Here is a 19,165-nt window from a genome sequence, read left to right on the forward strand (position 1 = left end):
TAGCATCTTCCTCACAGTTCACACTACCACCCAGCTTTGTATCATCGGCAAATTTGCTAATGGTACTTTTAATCCCTTCATCCAAGTCATTGATGTATACTTTTCCTAACTGCCTTTAATCTATTGATTGATGTATTCACATCCTTCATGTGGTCGCAGTGGGGGTCAAAAGTTGGAAAAGGGGCTGAAATGTGGGTGAAGGGAGGTGGTGGCAGTGGTGGGAAAGTCCATGTCTTTGCACCCCCCCCAACCTCAGCACCGCAGGGGGGGGGGGAGATACAAGGACATGAAACACCCACTACCTCCCTAAGAACCTCAAACCAGCATTTTCCAACCGCCCTTAATCTAGTAGATACTTAACACCCCGCACGTATGGACGTAATGGGGGTTAAATGTTGAAAATGGTCCTTTATATGAATAAAGGGAGGTGGTGGTACCCCCGCCGGGGAGGAATGGACGGGCCCGGCTGGGGATGACGTGTCGCTCGGTGCGGCGGAGGGCGCATGCGCCAGCCTGGAGTCTGGGCGATGCAGACAGAGCGGGGGATCGATGAACTTTGCAAATGTGCTTTCTCCTCCCCTCCCCTCTCATTTTCTGCAAAGCAATGCATAGCACTTCGTGCATTAAATCAGATGCAAAGCTTTGCGTTGCTTTTTAAGGAGATGTCGTCGAGTTATACAGCCGTGGAGAAAGACAGCGACACGATCCACAGGCACTAGTGGCTGCAGACAGAGCGGGGCATTGATGCACTTTGCAAATGTGACTCCTCCCCTCCCCTCCCCTCCCTCCCCCCTTCTCGTCTTCTGGTGGAAGTTGCATTGCAATACATAACACCCAGTGCATTAAATCAAATGCAAAGCTTGGCGTTGTTTTTTTTAAGGTGATGGCGTACCGTGGGGGGGAATAAAAAACCCACACAAGCGTCTTCACCTCCTCCCGCCTGGAGCCTGCAGTCATGGCGACGCCGCGCGACGAAGGGAAGCCCGGCTCCGGGCTCGACGGCGACGACGACGATGATGGCGGCGGTTCCCGCTCCCCCTCCCGAGGCACCACAGACACAGTAGACGGTCCGAGGAGCCGCCACCACAGCGGCCAAGCAGCCGCCCCCGGGAGCGCCAGCGCCGGGGAATACTGCAGGAAAGTGCAGGAATGGCTGTGGCAGTATTATGGCTACGTGCAGTGGCAGAGCTGGGCGACCAGCATGATGATGGCGGCCGTGGCCGTCCCTCCTTACTACCCGGCCGGCGTGGGCCGCCAGGGCGAAGCTGGAACCGCCATCAACCCTTTCACGCTCTACGGCCCGTACTTGGCGGCTCCGGCCGAGGCACAGAGCCGGGGCGAGCAGCAGCAACAGCAGCAGCAGGTCGCCACAGCCTCGGGCAACACCGGCAACCGCCTGACCGCCGCCAATGCACCGCAACAAGCGGGCAACGCCGGGCACCCGGGAGGTAAGGCAGGGCTCGGCTACTGCACTACAGTGAAAGGCCTGGACAGAGTGACAACAGGTGGAGGCCATTGGGCCCTCCGAGCCAGCACAGCCATTCAATGTGATCATGGCTGATCATTCTCAATCAGTACCCCGTTCCTGCCTTCTCCCCATACCCCCTGACTCCGCTATCCTTAAGAGCTCTATCCAGCTCTCTCTTGAATGCATTCGGAGAATTGGCCTCCACTGCCTTCTGAGGCAGTGAATTCCACAGATTCACAACTCTCTGACTGAAAAAGTTTTTCCTCGTCTCGGTTCTAAATGGCCTACCCATTATTCTTAAACTGTGTGGCCCCTTGTTCTGGACTCCCCCAACATTGGGAACATGTTTCCTGCCCCTAACGTGTCCAACCCCTTAATAATCTTATACGTTTCGATAAGATCTCCTCTCATCCTTCTAAATTCCAGTGTATACAAGCCGAGTCGCTCCAGTCTTCCAGAGTGGATGTGGAGAGGATGTTTCCCACTAGTGGGAGAGTCTAGGACCAGAGGCCACAGCCTCAGAATTAAAGGACGTCCCTTTAGGAAGGAGATGAGGACTAATTTCTTTAGTCAGAGGGTGGTGAATCTGTGGAATTCATTGTCACACACAGAAGGCTGTGGAGTCTCAAGTTTTAAAGCTGAGACTTACTACCGAATCGGTAGTAAGGAAGGCAAGTACAATGCCAGCATTTGTTTTGAGGGGGGCTACAATATGTCAGACCACATTTTTTGAGTATTGCGAACAGTTTTGTGCCCCATATCTGCGGAAAGAATGTGCTGATGCTGGAGAGCGTCCAGAGGATGTTTACAAGAATGATCTCAGGAATGAGTTGGGTTAACATATGTTGAGCGTTTGACGGCACTGGTCCTGTACTCGCTGGAGATTAGAAGCATGGGGGGGGGTTCTTTGAAAGTTACACTCTAACTAAGCCTTTCATTATTCGGTATGTGGAGACGATGTTTCCACTAGTGGGAGAGTCTAGGACCAGAGGTCACGGCCTCAGAATTAATGGGTGTTCCTTGAGGAAGGAGATGAGGAGAAATTCCTTTGGTCAGAAGGTGGAGAATCTGTGGAATTCTTTGCCACAAAAGGCTGTGGAGGCCGTCAATGAATATTTTTAAGGCAGAGATAGATATATTCTTGATTAGTACGCGTGTCAGAGGTTACAGGGAGAAGGCAGGAGAATGGGGTTAGGTGGGAGAGATAGATCAGCCATGATTGAATGGTGGAGTAGACTTGAGGGGCCTCATTCTGCTCCAATCACCGATGACCTTATGATCAAGTCGACGTTGCCATAAAGAGATAGGGGTGGGGCAAAGCCTGGCAAGTGATGGGTGAATACAGGGGAGAGGTGTTTGTTTTGGCAGATAGTTGGAATAAATTATAAAGGCTGGAGGTGAAAAGGAGACACAGGGTGTCGGATAGTGATACAGTGTGGAACAGGCCTTCGGCCCAACTTGCCCACACCGGCCAACATGTCCTACCTGCCTGCGTTTGGTCCATATCCCTGTCCTATCCATGTACTTCTCTGACTGTTTCTTAAATGTTGGGATTGTCCCTGCCTCAACTACCTCCTCTGGCACCCACCACCTTTTGTGTGAAAATGTTACCCCTCAGATTCCTGCTGGCTGAGGAGAGAAGAGGAGTGAAATGTAAAACCGGAGGGAGAGATGTAGGTGGAAGGGGGACTGGTGGACAAAAAGGAAATAGGGACTCGGTGATAAGCTGGATAGGCCTGAGATGAGGAGAAATGTCTTCATTCATAGAGTGATGAACCATTGGTGTTCTCTATACTCAATTGCTGTGTTCATTCAAGACAGAACAATAGATGTCTAAGCACTCTGGAAATCAAAGTATCTGAAGATGGCGCTAGAAAATGTCATTGAGATAGAAGAAGGTTATCCATAATCTTAATGAATGACAGGGGCTTTCGGGCTGAATGGCTATTACTGACCCTATTTGGTATTTTCCTGTGTTTAGAACTCATCAGTAAATGTTGAATGTAGTATCCGATTGCAGGAATAGAACAGTACAACGCACCAACAGGCCCTTCAACCCACAATGTCTGTGTCAAACATGATGCCAAGATAAACTAAATCTCTGCCTGTAATGATAAGTAGGTAATGGTGATTCAAACAAAGCCTTGAGATGTTGACGCAAGGAATTGCATATGCCGGTTAACATACATAAAAAAGACAGTGCTGGAGTAACTCAGCGGGTCAAACGGCATCGGCCAGGAGATGCTGACTTGGAATTTTTTTTTTAACCTGTTTTTGAGAAAACAACTGTTTATATCCAGTCTTCCCTTGCTACGTTCACCTTGTGATATTGTGCCCTGTCTAATCCAGCGTTCCATTTAAACAGTACAAAACAATTGCAGATAATCCTTTTGGGACAGAGCACTGTCCACCAGGACCTGTTTCCTACTGTTGCTGTATCCCATTCTCTACCACCGCTGCCTCTTCTGGGACGCTGTCGGTGGGAAGGATCTGTCAGAGCAAATGCTGTGTTTTACACAAACAAGATTTTAATGAACTTAAATAAAACTCCCTGTGGATATAATACAGAATTCCACGTGTATTAAAAACATTTGGGTATGCTTCATTAGAGTCATAGAGCCACATAGCACGGAAACTGGACCTTCAGCTCATCTCGTTGATGTCGAGACCATAGAAACATAGAAAATAGGTGCAGGAGAAGGCCATTTGGCCCTTCGAGCCAGCACCGCTATTCATTGTAATCGTGGCTGATTATCTACCATCAGTAACCTGTGCCTGCCTTCTCCCCATATCCCTTGATTCCACTAGCCCCTAGAGCTCTATCTAACTCTTTTAAATTCATCCAGTGAATTGGCCTCCACTGCCTTCTGTGGCAGAGAATTCCACAAATTCACAAGTCTCTGGGTCTCTCATTTGCCTGCCTTTAGCCCATATCCCTTTAAATCTTTCCTATCCATGTTCCTGCCCGTGTCTTTTAAATGTTGTTATAGTACCTGCCTCAACGACCTCATCTAGCAGCCTGTTCAATATACCCCCCCACTATTACGTCTGGGAAATCAGACAAATGTAGAATTGAGATGAATAAACTTGTGAATGCTACAGAATAATTGTCATAGGATTAGAGCAAAGTAAACCACTCAAGCTTGTGAGTGTTAATATTTGTTTAATGGTATTCTTAACCAATGGCACAGTAATGATGGCTCAATGATGTGTAGGAAGGAACTGCAGATGCAGGTTTACACCAAAGATACACAAAATACTAGAGTAACAGTCTGAAGAAAGGTCTCGGCCCGAAACGTCACCTATTCCTTTTCGCCAGAGATACTGCTTGGCCCGCTGAATTACTCCAACATTTTGTGTGTATCTCTAATGGCTCAATGATCGCAGAGCACAGAGGTCATACACTGTGGAATCAGGCCCTTCGGCCCAACCCTTTCCCCACGCTGACCAACATGCCCAAACTACACTAGTCCCACATGCGGACATAGGACATAGAACATCACAGAACAGGCCCTTTATCCGCAATGTCTGTGCTGAACATGATGCCAAGAGCCCTAGACCATCTCTTATCTACCTGCACATAAACCGTATCCCTCCATTCCCTGAATATCCATGTGCCTATCCAAAATCCTCTTAAATGCCACTATCATGTCTGCCTCAGCAACCAATCCCGGCAGCATGTTCCAGGCACTCGCCACCCTCTGTGTAAAATAAAACTTGCCCCACACATCTCACTTAAACTTTGCCCCTCTCATTTTAAAGCTATGCCCTCTAATTTTTTTTTAGAGCTACAGCGCGGAAACAGTCCCTTCGGCCCACCGGGTCCGTGCCGACTAACGATCCCCGCATATTAGCCCTGTCCTACACACTAGAGACAATTTTTACATTTACCAAGTCAATTAACCTACATACCTGTATGTCTTAGGAATGTGGGAGGAACCCGATGATCTCGCAGGTCACGGGGAGAACGTACCAACTCCATACAGACAGCACCCATAGTCGGGATTGAACCCGGGTCTCTGGCGCTGCATTCTCTGTAAGGCAGAAACTCTGCCGCTGCGCCACCGTGCCGCTTGGAATTGATTTTTCCATCCTAGGGGAAAAGTTCTGACTTGATAGAGGTTTTTTAAATTTTAAGAGGGACGGACAGAGTTGACGTGGGTAGGCTTTTCCCTTTGAGAGTGGGGAAGATTCCAACAAGGGGACATAGCTTCAGAATTGAGGGACAAAAGTTTAGGGGTAACATGAGGGGTAACTTCTTTACTCAGAGGGTGGTGGCTGTATGGAATGGGCTTCCGGTGGAAGTGGTGGAGGCAGGCTCGATTTTCTTATTTAAGAGTAAATTGGATAGGTATATGGATAAGAGGGGATTAGAGGGTTATGGTCTGAGAGCAGGTAGATGAGACTAGGTCAGAGAGAGTGGTCGGCGTGGACTGGTAGGGCCGAATGGTTATACCCTATCTATGCTTGTCATGCAGTAATTTTTCTATGATTCTTAGTTTTGAGTCGGGAGTGTGATGTTCTGTGATCCATTCCAGAGATTAGATCATAAAAATTTGTTTATCCTGGAAGCTTGTGTTGTTGAGAGTGCCATAGTTTGGATGTGACAATCTAGCTGAAAAAGCTTCCGTCCTACTGTTTTGAAGCAGAGGGGACACCTTATTTATCCCTTGAAAACATGCTATTGAATGGGGGATAAATAGAGAAGAGTATGGCATTGGTTAAGTATGTATCTAATGATTTAGAACCCTGAATGAATGTTGCTGAGATCATATAAACCTAAATCCCACCACAGAATCCAAAAAATTTAACTCGGTGAAATATCTGGATTTTTCACAAAAAAACAAAATATGCTAATGTTAGTAACTAAACAATTAGCATTAAAAAATCCGGCTGTGTAGGAAGGAACTGCAGATGCTGGCATACATCCAAGATACACAAAATGCTGGAGGAACTCAGCTGGTCAGGCAGCATGTCAAAATGGGTGACATTTTGGGTTGAGACTCTGAAGAAGGTTCTCAACCTAAAAGGTCACCTATTCCTTTTCTCCAGAAATGCCGCCTGATTCGTCGAGTTACTCCAGCATAATAAATCCAGCTGCTCAACTAGTGTCCTTCATGAAAGGAAAAGAACAGGTTAGCTTGTACCTAGTCTGAACAATTTGTGACGGAAGACACACAGCAATGTGTTTAACTATTGAATGCCTTCTGACATGGTTAGGCATGGTTTATTATTATCACATACTGAGGCACAGTGAAAAGCTTTGATTTGCATGCTATCCAAATCAGATCAGATAAACCATACATACACACAGTCTAGCCAAACTCAAGTACAATATATAGAGCAAAAAGGGAAAATATAGAGTACCGAATATGGTTCTCTGCCTCCACCATCACCCCTGGCAGTGCATTCCAGGACCCCTCTAGTCTGAGTAAAAAAATGTCCCTGCACATCTCCATTAAACCTACCCTCCCTCCCCTCACCGTATGGTTATGCCCTCCACTGTTGGACATCTCCACCATGGGAGAAAGGCTCTGACTGCATCTCCTAATTTTATAAACTATCAAATCTCCCCTTAACTTCTGACTTTCCAGAGAAAACAAAGTTTCTCTGTAGCTGAATTCCCCGTAATCCAGGCAGCATTCTGATAAACCACCTCTAAAGCCTCCACATCATTCCTATAATGGGGCGACCAGAACTGCATGGCTCCAAATGCAGCCTAACCAAGGTCCTATAAAGCTGCATCGTGGAATTCCCTCCTGTGGCTCCTGCTTGCAATGGCTGATTCGGTACCAGATCCCAGTCCAAGGTGAAGATTGGTGAGATTAATCAAAGCATGCACCAGTATATTCAATACACTCGCGTTTCTCGTGTTCTGCACTGAAGGGCCTGTTCTTGTGCTGTACAGTTCTATGTTTATGCAAAACAAAGCTTTTCATTACACATGATAATAATAAACCTAAATCGATCACAACTTTACTGCATAACACGTGGGCCTGTACCACATCTCTAGCCAAGTTGGTGGATGTGCAGTTACACAGTGGCATTCATTCAGCTATACAGACAATTATCCAGGTATGCCTTGCATGCTATTATCCACTAACAGCAGAACAAACTTAATTACCTCTGATTATTAGCAAAGTAATAGAAAATGCTGTCGTCAGTGCTGTCTGTCAGCACTGATAGTAACCTCCTTGGTGCTTGGTCTGTGTGTACTGGGATTACTTGGTGCCAGACATCATTACTAGCTTGCTCTAAGCATCGAGAGTCAAGAGTGTTTAATTGCCATATGTACTGAAAGGGAATATTGAACCAAATGAGAGGAACATCTAGTGAGCGGACCTGAGCTACGATCTGCCTCATTGAAGACCCTCGGATTATCTTTAATCGGACTTTACTGCACTTTATCTTGCACCCAACGTTATTCTCTCCGTCCTGTATCTACACCAGCGTTTCTCAACCTTTTTACCCTTGCGGAACCCTTGAAATAATTTTCATGTCTCAGGGAACCCCTACATAAACATTATTATATATCTTTACTAATCTCTTTTTCTTTCATAAACTTAAAGTTCATAAGGCAAACAGCACATATAAACTTTTCATAAACTAACAAAAATAAACATAAACATACTTAAATGTTTAAAATTCATATAACATCCCTAAATGACGGGGAAAAATTACTAAATAACATGGGTGAATGAGGGACTGTACCTGCAGGCTAGGAAGCACAGACAGGACTGATGGAGACCGTGCATGTGTCTACTCGAGTGAGTCACTTGATGATACACGAATGCGTCGCGTACAGCTGCTGTCCACTGACCACTAAAGGCCGTTTCACACTGGCGCCGTATAGACGTCGCTAAATATATTCCATATGATTATTATACTTTAAAATTATATAACAGGTTGATGACTTTATTATAATGCCCAAGAATTTTCCAAGAATATGCCATACATGTATAATAAAATTAGTGGGGCTGGGGGAGGAGAGAATGGGGGGTGTGGGGATGGGCCCAACGGGCCCGCTTTGCTAGTGTATAATAAAATTACGCATCTGAAATTAAACACAAAAATGACTCAAAAATGCATTTACATTTATCACTATTTCTCTCGGAACCCCTAGTGACCTCTCGCGGAACCCTAGGGTTCCTGGGAACCCCGGTTGAGAAACGCTGATCTACACTGTTGATGGCCTTGCAGATGAACTGACAACGATGAATACATACATCAGAGTGTTTTGTCAACGTACATTGCAGAATTACTTTTATTTGCTTGTTCTCTATGTGAACGTCACCGATTTCTTCCTCGGAATTCCTCAGAATCAAAATTAGTATAACCAAGTGAGTTTTTACAAGGATCTAATAGTTCATTAATAAGAATTAATTTTCTTAATTTTCAACTTTATTATAATTTTAATTTCTCAGCCACTAGTGCTTTGAACTTATCTCTGGTGTAATGGTCCCGTAATAACCACTATGCCGCCATACTTCCAACATTACGACAGCAACTTCACTTCACAAGTACCTCAACAGCTGACAAGAACCGTGGGACGTCCTTGGTTTGAGCAAGTCCAGTAAAAACTTTCATTTAAAGTTTCTTTGGCAGCCACCCAGTATCCATTGCAATCAATTTGCTTCTCAACAGGATGAAAATATCTTTCATGTAGAAAGGGAGTGTGTCATTGGCCGGGTATCTGTAGTATTTTTGACCATCAATGCCAATTATTTGCATGGTAATGCCTTTTGGAGCAGTCATTGGTAATTTAATGCATGAAAGTTTACACCTCCCTTCAGTAATCCTTGCAGTGAAATGGAGAACTATATGGATCATGCACAGGGGCAGGAGTTGCAGTGGATGTGGCTTATTCAACTGGACGACAAATGGCGAATTAAATCTTGCATAGGTCAAAAACATTTTAAGAGTACAATGAATGGCATTCAGATTAGGCTTTGAAGGGATCTGGTTGGTTTCAGTGTTGAGATAACACAGTAAAGCATTTGGAACATGAAGACAAGAGTACAGTTATGTAGAGATTAACCAGAGATGGTTATTGTCAATGACACAGGCCCTTTGGCCCAACTTGTCCATGCCAACCAAGATGCTCCATTTAAGTTAGTGCCATTCGTCTGCATTTGACCCATGTTCCTCTAAACCATTCCTATCCATGTCCCTGTCCGAGTTGTTATTGTATCTGCTTCAACTAACTTCTCTGGCAGCTCGTTCCATATACCCAATCCCTCAGAGTGTAAAATGTTGCCCCTCGGGTTCCTATTAAATCTTTCCCCGCCCACCGTAAACCTATGTCCTCTGGTTCTTGATTCCCAAACTTAGGGTGAATGATTTACCCTATCTATCCCCCTCATGATTTTGTATACCTCAAGATCACCCCCATCCTCCTGCAAGCTGACTGCCATGATGTGAGCTGACTGCCATGCTAATCTGAACGTGTTTTTGTTGGTGTTGGGGCAGATTAAAAGTAATATCCTGTGCAAGCTATAATTAAATAGCCTCAAAATATTATTCATGCCGATATCTCTGGTTCTTAAATTATGCACCATGTCTAGAATATTTCAGGGGCTGGAGTTCATAGTAAAATCTTTGCATGTGGGGCAGCTTGGTGGCGCAGTGGTAGAGTTGCTGCCTTACAGCGCCAGAGACCTGGGTTTGATCCTGACTATGGGTGGTGTTCTTCCTGTGACTACATGGGTTTTCACTGGGTGCTCCGGTTTCCTCCCACACTCAAACGACGTACATGTTTGTAGGTTAATTGGCTTAGGTAAAGATTGTAAATTGTCCCTAGTGTGTAGGATAGTGTTGGTGTATGGGAATCGGCACCGTCTCGGTGGGCCGAAGGGCCTGTTTCTGCTAAACTAAACTCTAAACTAAACCTGGGAGACTCCTGTTTCCAGTGCCTTCCAGAGCTGCTAAATTCCTCCAGTGCTTTTGCTTAAGATTCCAACATCTGTGGTCTTTATCACTCTTGTATTTATGATGGCTTGGGATACTTTTTGATTTTTTTTTGCTGCTCGCTATCTAAATCCTGGGCTGTGTAAATGGATCCTTTCCACTACCCCCCCCCCCCCCCCCCCCCCCACACTTCTCCATGTATGTTATAAAACCAGAGTACAGAAGGAGGCCTGTCATACCTGTGCTGTTTCTCTCAAAGAGCCATCCAACTACTTGGACCTTCCCATAGCCTTGCACAAACATCTGCTGCTCAAGAATGTATCCGTTTTTTCAAATTAAAGTTGTTATTAAACATGCTTCCTGCTTCCCTTTTCAAGTAGTGCTAACTACGAACTATCAACTGAACTTCAAATTGCCTTGGATACACCAGGGACTTCAGGCTTTGTTTTGTTTTACACTTTATTAGGATTCTTTTATTAAACTTTTTTTTGTTTACTACATTATCTATCAAGTCCTGTGTTTCCAACCCTGTTAATAGAATCACACAGTGTGGGTACAGGCCCTTTGGCCCAACCTGCCTATCTAACATGCCCTATCTACACTCCAAATTGTTGTCATAAGGGATTGGAGTAGAATTGGGCCATTGGCCCATCAAGTCTACTCCGCCATTCAATCATGGCTGATATATCTCTCCCTCCTAACCTCATTGTTCTGCTTTCTCCCCATAACCTCTGACACCTGCACTAGTCAAGAATCTATCTATCTCTGCCTTAAAAATATCCACTGACTTGGCCTCCACGGCCTTCTGTGGCAAAGAATTTCACAGATTCACCACCTTATGACAAAATAAATTTCTCCTCGTCTTCCTAAAAGAATGTCCTTTAATTCTGAGGCTATGACCTCTAGTCCTAGACTCCTCCACTAGTGGAAACATCCTCTCCACATCCACTCCAAGCCTTTCATTATTCTGTATGTTTCAATGAGGTCTCCCCTCATTCTTCTAAACTCCAGCGAGTACAGGCCCAGTACCGACAAACGCTCATCATAGGTTAACCCACTCATTCCTGGGATCATTCTTGTAAACCTCCTCTGGGCCCTCTCTAGAGCCAGCACATCCTTCCTCAAATATAGTGCCCAAAATTGCTCACAATATTCCAAATGTGGCCTTACCAGCACCTTCTAGAGCCTCAGCATTACATCCCTGTTTTTGTATACAAGTCCTCTTGAAATAAATGCTAGCATTGAGTTTGCTTTCTTTACTACTGATTTGACTTGCAGATTAACTTTTTGGGAATACTGCACCATCACTCCCAAGTCCCTTTGCACCTCCGATTTCTGGATTCTTTCCCCATTTAGAAAATTGTCTACTCCTTTATTCCTACTACCAAAATGCATGATTCCACACTTTGCTACACTATATTTCATCTGCCATTCTCTGCCCACTCTCCCAACCTGTCCAGGTCCTTCTGCAGAGTCCCTACTTTCTCTACATTACCTGCCCTTCCACTTCTTTTCGTATCATCGGCAAACTTTGCCGCAAAGCCTACAATCCCCTCGTCCAAATCATTAATGTACAACGTGATGATTAGCGACCCCAGCACCGAGCCCTGCGGAACTCCGCTAGTCACTGGCAGCCAAGCAGAAAAAGCCCCCTTTATTGCCACTCTTTGTCTTCTGCTATCCATGCTAGTATCTGCCCGTTGATACCGTGGGCTCTCATCTTCCTTAGCAGCCTAACGTGTGGCACCTTATCAAAGGGTTTCTGAAAAACTAAGTAAACAACATCTACTGCCTTGCCTTTACTGACTACTGACTAGTCGGACTCAAACTCGGGTCTGGTGCTGTAAAGCAGCAACTCTACTGCTGTGCCACTGTGCTGCCCTGATACATAAGCTTCTACATAATTTTTCAAAAGTTTTAATTGTAAAATATTTTTTGAAATAAATAGTCTGGGAATTGTAACGCATCAAAGTGTTTTTTATCCTCTGATGGTTTGCCAAGAATGTGAGCGCTCCATAAAATCTCACTTGGACTTTGTGCAGCTACACACAAGGTTTTCAGCAGGTTTTGCTACTGAGCAGTTTGTATGAAGCTTAAATTTGCATGACTTGGAAGGAACATTGTAACCAATGTGCCTAATTACAGTTATAGGAAAGATATTGTTATAGGAAATGTATTGTTGCAGGAAAGATATTGTCAAGCTAGAAAGGGTTCAGAAAAGATTTAAGAGGATGTTGCCAGGACTAGAGGGTGTGAGCTATAGGGAGGGGTTGAGTAGGCTTGGTCTCCATTCCATGGAGCGCAGGTGGTGTACAAAATTATGAGAGGAATAGATTGGGTAGATGCACAGAGTCTCTTGCCCAGAGTAGGGGAATCGAAGACCAGAGGACATAGGTTAAAGGTGAGGGGAAAAGATTTAATAGGAATCTTAGGGGGTTAGCTTTTTCACACAAAAAGGTTGTATAGAACAAGCTACTGGAGGAGGTAGTTGAAGCTGGGACTATCCCATCATTTAAAAAACAGTTGGACAAGTACATGGATAGGACAGGTTTGGAGGGATTTGGACCAAGCGCAGGCAAGTGGGACTAATGTAGCTGGGACATTGTTGGCCGGTGTAGGCATGTTGGGGCGAAGGGCCTGTTTCCACACTGTAACACTCTATGACCATTATTAACAATTACTTTGGATAACTCTCACAAGCAGTACTTGCAGAAAAGCATATACCTCCATTCCCTGCATATCCATGTGCCTATCTAAAAGTCTCAAACACCTTATTGCATCTTCGTCCACCACCATCCCAGACGATACGTGAAAGACTAAAATTTAAGGTCCCTTTTAGAATTAAAGTTCCTTCATAGATCGACCCATTTACACCGGATCAGCTTTGTGCTCCCAGACATCTGTTCATCAGTTGTCATTTTTCACAGGGCCATATGTCATTATAATTGCAGAGATTGCTGCTCAAAAACAAGAGCGAGAATGCGTTCATTTTGTGCCAGCTCCACCTGGCTGGCAACAAGCAGTCTACAAGCAGTTGTAATTAACCTCGATCTGTGGTTTTAAAGTTGGGGGGCAAGACACAAGCTACTGGGAAACGTCTGAAGAAGGATCTCGACTCGAAATGTCACATAGAGTCATAGTGATACAGCATGGAAACAGGCCCTTCGGCCCACCTTTCCCACGCCAGCCAACATATCCCAGCTACGCTAGTCCCACTTGCCTGCACTTGGTCCATAACCTTCCAAACCTGTCCTATCCATGTACCTGTCTAACTGTTTCTTAAATGTTGGAATAGTCCTAGCCTCAACTACCTCCTCTGGCACCTGTTCCATACACCACCACCCTTTGTGTGACAAAGTTACCCCTCAGATTCCTATTAAATCTTTTCTCCTTCACTTTAAACCTATGTCCTCTGGACCTGGATTCCCCTACTCTGGGCAAGAGACTGTGCATCTAGGGCCATGGATCTATTCCTCAATAAGGAATCTGATCTTGTACACCTCAATAAGATCACCCCTCATCCTCCTGCACTCCAAGAAATAGAGTCCCAGCCTATTCAACCTCTCCCCAAAGCTCAGACCCTCTAGCCCAGGCAACATCCTTATACATCTTCTCTCAACTCTTTCCAGCTTAACATCTTTCCTATAGCATGGTGCCCAGAACTGAACACAATACTCTAAATGTGGTCTTGCCAACATCTTATACAACTGCAACGTAACCTATCCATGTTGTCCAGAGGTGCTGCCACTCTGCCTTCTGCCATTCAGCCAATCTTCTATCCATGCTAGTATATTCTCTCTGGTACCATATGGGCTCTCATCTTGTTTACATAGAAACATAGAAAATAGGTGCAGGAGGAGGCCATTCGGCCCTCCTTTTCCTGCATCTAGCTTGTCCAGTCCTTTTATAATTTTATGTTTCTATAAGATCCCCTCTCATCCTTCTAAACTCCAGTGAATACAAGCCTAGTCTTTTCAATCTTTCCTCATATGACAGTCCTGCCATCCCAGGGATCAATCTGGTGAACCTACGCTGCACTGCCTCCATTACAAGAATGTACTTCCTCAAATTAGGAGACCAAAACTGTACACAATACTCCAGATGTGGTCATACCAGGGCCCCATACAACTGCAGAAGAACCTCTTTACTCCTATACTGAAATCCTCTTGTTATGAAGGCCAACATTCCATTAGCTTTCTTCACTGCCTGCTGTACCTGCACGCCAACTTTCAGTGACTGGTGTACAAGGACACCCAGGTCTCGCTGCACCTCCCCCTTACCTAACCTCACTCCATTGAGAAAATGATCTGCCTCCTTGTTTTTGCCACCAAAGTGGATAACCTCACATTTATCTATATTATACTGCATCTGCCACGCATCTGCCCACTCACTCAACCTGTCCAGGTCACCCTGCAACCTCCTAACATCCTCTTCACAGTTTATACTGCCACCCAGCTTTGTGTCATCCGCAAGCTTGCTAGTGTTGCTTCTAATTCCCTCTTCCAAATGATTAATATATATGGTAAACAGTTGCGGCCCCAACACCGAGCGTTGCGGCACTCCACTCGCTACTGCCTGCCATTCTGAAAAAGACCTGTTTACTCCTACTCTTTGTTTCCTCTCTGCCAACCAATTTTCTATCCATGTCAACACCCTACCCCCAATACCATGTGCTCTAATTTTAGTCACCAATCTCCCGTGTGGGACCTTATCAAAGGCTTTCTGAAAGGAAAGGATGAGAGGAGATCTTATCGAAACGTATAAGATTATTAAGGGGTTGGACACGTTAGAGGCAGGAAACATGTTTCCAATGTTGGGGGAGTCCAGAACAAGGGGCCACAGTTTAAGAATAAGGGGTAGGCCATTTAGAACTGAGATGAGGAAAAACTTTTTCAGTCAGAGTTGTGAATCTGTGGAATTCTCTGCCTCAGAAGGCAGTGGAGGCCAATTCTCTGAATGCATTCAAGAGAGAGCTGGATAGAGCTCTTAAGGATAGCGGAGCCAGGGGGTATGGGGAGAAGGCAGGAACGGGGTACTGATTGAGAATGATCAGCCATGATCACATTGAATGGTGGTGTTGGCTAGAAGGGCCGAATGGTCTCCTCCTGCACCTATTGTCTATAAAGTCTAGATACACTACATTCACTGGCTCCCTTTCATCCATTTTACTTGCCACATCCTCAAAAAATTCCAGAAGATTAGTCAAGCATGATTTCCCTTTCATAAATCAATGCTGACTTGGATTTATCATTTTACTGCTATCCAAATGCATCGTTATTACCTCTTTAATAATTGACTCCAGCATCTTTTCCACCACGGAAGTCAGGCTAACTGGTCTGTAATTCCCCGTTTTCTCTCTCGCTCCTTTCTTGAAAAGTGGGATAACATTAGTTATCCTCCAATCCACATGAACTGATCCTGAATCTATTGAACATTGGAAAATGTTCACCAATGCGTCCACTATTTCTAGAGCCACCTCCCTGAGGACCCTGGGATGCAGACCATCAGGCCCAGGGGATTTATCATCCTTCAGTCCCATTAGTCTACCCAATACTATTTCTCGCCTAATGAAAATTTCTTTCAGCTCCTCTAACCCCCTAGATCCTCTGTCCTCCAATACATCTGGGAGATTGTTTGTGTCTTCCTTAGTGAAGACAGATCCGAAGTACCTGTTCAACTCTTCTGCCATTTCCTTGTTACCCATAATAATTTCACCCGTGTCTGCCTTCAAGGGACCCACATTTGATTTTGCTACTCTTTTTCTCTTAACATATCTAAAAAAGCTTTTACTGTCCTCCTTTACATTCTTGACCAGCTTCCCCCCGTACTTCATCTTTTCAGCCCGTATTGCCTGTTTTGTTACCTTCTGTTGTCCTATGAAAATTTAGCAGCCTCACTTGTGGCACCTTATTGAATGCCTTCTGAAAGCCCAGGGGAACAACATCCACTGACTCTCCTTTGTCTATCCTGCTTTTTACTTCCTCAAAAAATTCCAACAGATTTGTCAGGCAATGGTTTTCACAAAACCATGCTGACTTTGGCCGACTTTATCATGAGATTCTAAGTAGTTTAGTTTAGAGATACAGTGCAGAAACGGTCCCTTTGGCCCACTGGGTCCGCACCGACCAGCGATCCATGTACACTAATACTATCCTACACACTAGAGACAATTGACTTTTTTTTCACCAAACCCAATGAACTTACAAACCTGTACATCTTTGGAGTGTGGGAGGAAACCAGGAGATTCCGGGAAAACCCGGAGGCAGCACCCATGGTCAGGATTGAGTCAAGAGCGTTTTATTGTCATATGTTCCAGATAGAACAATGAAATTCTTACTTACTGCAGCACAACAAAATATGTAAACATAGTACACTGTAAACAATATGATAAATCGAGAGAAAAAAAAAGTTCAGTGTGTGTATATATACACATGCCCACAACTACACACACATACTGTATATTTATACACATACACATACTCAAAAAACAAACAGTAGTAATGCAATAATAATAATAATAATAGTATATGGTAGTTCAGAGCTTATTTGAGGTTATAGTGTTTAATAGCCTGATGGCTGTGGGGAAGAAGCTGTTCCTGAACCTGGACGTTACAGTTTTCAGGCTCCTGTACCTTCTTCCCGGTGGCAGTGGTGAAATGAGTGTGTGGCCAGGATGGTGTGAGTCTCTGATGATGCTAGCTGCCTTTTTGAGGCAGCGACTCCAATAAATCCCTTCGATGGTGGGGAAGTAAGAGCCGGTGATGGACTGGGCAGTGTTCACTACTTTGAACCCGGGTCTCGCGCTATAAAGGGTGCAAATCTGTCACTGTGCCACCCCTAAGTACTCGGAAACCTCATCCTTAATACTGAACTCTAGTATTAGTCTAGACCTCCCCAAGTGCAACGGACTCCTCTGGATATGTTTTCTCCCAATCAAAACCGTTACTAAAAATGTAGCTTTTTGTCTCCTCAAGGACGAGAGTATACCATCCCATCACTAATGCATCGATTCCTCGCCGAGATGGTGGATTTCCTAATCCTGTTCCTGCTGAAAGCTGTGGTGGTGTTGGCAGTAATGCACATCTGTGGCATCAAGTAAGTGACAGATACATCTAATTTGAATCGGTGTATTGTTGTGTGTTTTTTTGTACGTAAGTAGGTTATATAAAATGCAGCAAATTACAATTAAAACACAAAGTACTTGCTTTAGATTTAGATTTAAGATTTCAGTTAGGCCCACGACACCTCAGGAAGGCTCAACAGTTGGTTCTGGCATCCCAGATCAACCCTCCCCCGCTCTCACCACCGATGCTACCAGTATCTACTAAATAAAGGAAGCAGCAGCCAATTAGCTCCCTCTAACAAACCTAAAACACCTGCATCCTGTCTTATTGGGAAGTTTCGTTTATTGTCACGTGTACCAAATTGCAGTGAAAAGCTTTTTGTTGGGTGCTAACTAGTCAACGGAAAAACTATATATACATCATTACAATCGAGCCGCAATGTACAGATACATGATAAAGGGAATAATGTATGATGCAAGATTGGTCCATATCCCTCTAAACCTGTCCCATCCATGTACATGTCTGTTTCTTAAATGTTGGGATAGTTCCTGCCTCAATTACCTCCTCTGGCAGTTTGTTCCATACACCCACCACCCTTTGTGTGAAAAAGTTACCCCTCAGATTCCTATTAAATCTTTTCCCTTTCACCTTAAACCTATGTCCTCTGGTCCTCGATTCCCCTACTTGGGGCAAGAGACTCTGTGCATCTAGGACCATGGATCTATTCCTCTTATGATCTTAAACACCTCAATAAGATCACCCCTCATCCTCCTGCACTCCAAGGAATAGAGTCCCAGCCTATTCAACCTCTCCCTGTAGCTCACACCCTCTAGCCCTGGCAACATCCTGTAAATTAACATCCTTTCCAGCCTGACGACATCTTTCCTCTAACACGGTGCCCAGAACTGAACACAATACTCTAAATGCGGCATCACCAACGTTTTATACAACTGCAACATGACCTCACAACTTCTAAACCCAATACTCTGACTGATGAAGGCGAATGTGCCGAATGCCTTTTTGACTATCCTATCTACCTGCGACTCCACCTTCAAGGAACCATGCACATGCACTCCTTGTTCCCTCTGCTATACAACACACCCCAGAGTCCTACCATTCACTGTGTAGGTCCTGCCCAAGTTAGATTTTCCAAAATGCAACTCCTCGCATTTCTCTACTTTCAATTCCATCAACCATTCCTCAGCCCACCTGACCAATCAAGATCCTGCAATTTTTCACAACCATCTTTCCACGCTTCCTATCTACGCACTTCTTCTAAACCTTTCACATCAATGTTCCTGTCCAAGTGTCTTTTAAATCCTGTTATAGTACCTGCCTCCACTGGCAGCTCGTTCCTGCTATACCCATTGCCCTCTGAGTGGGAAAGGTTGCCCCTCAGATACCTATTCAAATCTTTCCCTCTCGCCTTAAACCTATGTCCTCTGATTCTTTATTCCCCTACTCTGGGTATGTGAATGTGTTCATTACTAATCCAGTGCATTACTGATAATTATGCTGCATTTTGCTGGTCCACTCAGCTGGGGAGCAGATGACTGAAAAGGAAAGCGCGGGGAACAATTGGAGACATGTAATTTGGACATTTGTAGAAACCAAGAACTGCAGATGCAAAAAAAGATTACAAAAAAAAAAGACGCGTAGTGCTGGAGTAACTCAGTGGGTCAGGCAGCATCTGTGGTGATCATGGATGGGAGACATTTCGGGTCGG

At 44.7% G+C, this 19,165-nt stretch overlaps 1 protein-coding gene across 1 annotated transcript in view; it reads left to right on the forward strand.

Annotated features, from left to right (window-relative positions):
• Window positions 1-516: 516 nt before the first annotated feature.
• The window catches only part of fam8a1b (family with sequence similarity 8 member A1b), a 28,110-nt gene continuing 9,461 nt past the window's right edge, over window positions 517-19,165 (forward strand). Inside the window, exons 1-2 of the mRNA XM_078414737.1 lie at window positions 517-1,448; window positions 17,350-17,470. Of these exons, the coding sequence (XP_078270863.1) occupies window positions 956-1,448; window positions 17,350-17,470 (614 nt within the window). The 5' untranslated portion in view covers window positions 517-955. The remainder of the gene's footprint in view (window positions 1,449-17,349; window positions 17,471-19,165) is intronic.

This window comes from Rhinoraja longicauda, chromosome 2 (assembly GCF_053455715.1).
Source record: "Rhinoraja longicauda isolate Sanriku21f chromosome 2, sRhiLon1.1, whole genome shotgun sequence".
Taxonomy (NCBI): Eukaryota; Metazoa; Chordata; class Chondrichthyes; order Rajiformes; family Arhynchobatidae; genus Rhinoraja; species Rhinoraja longicauda.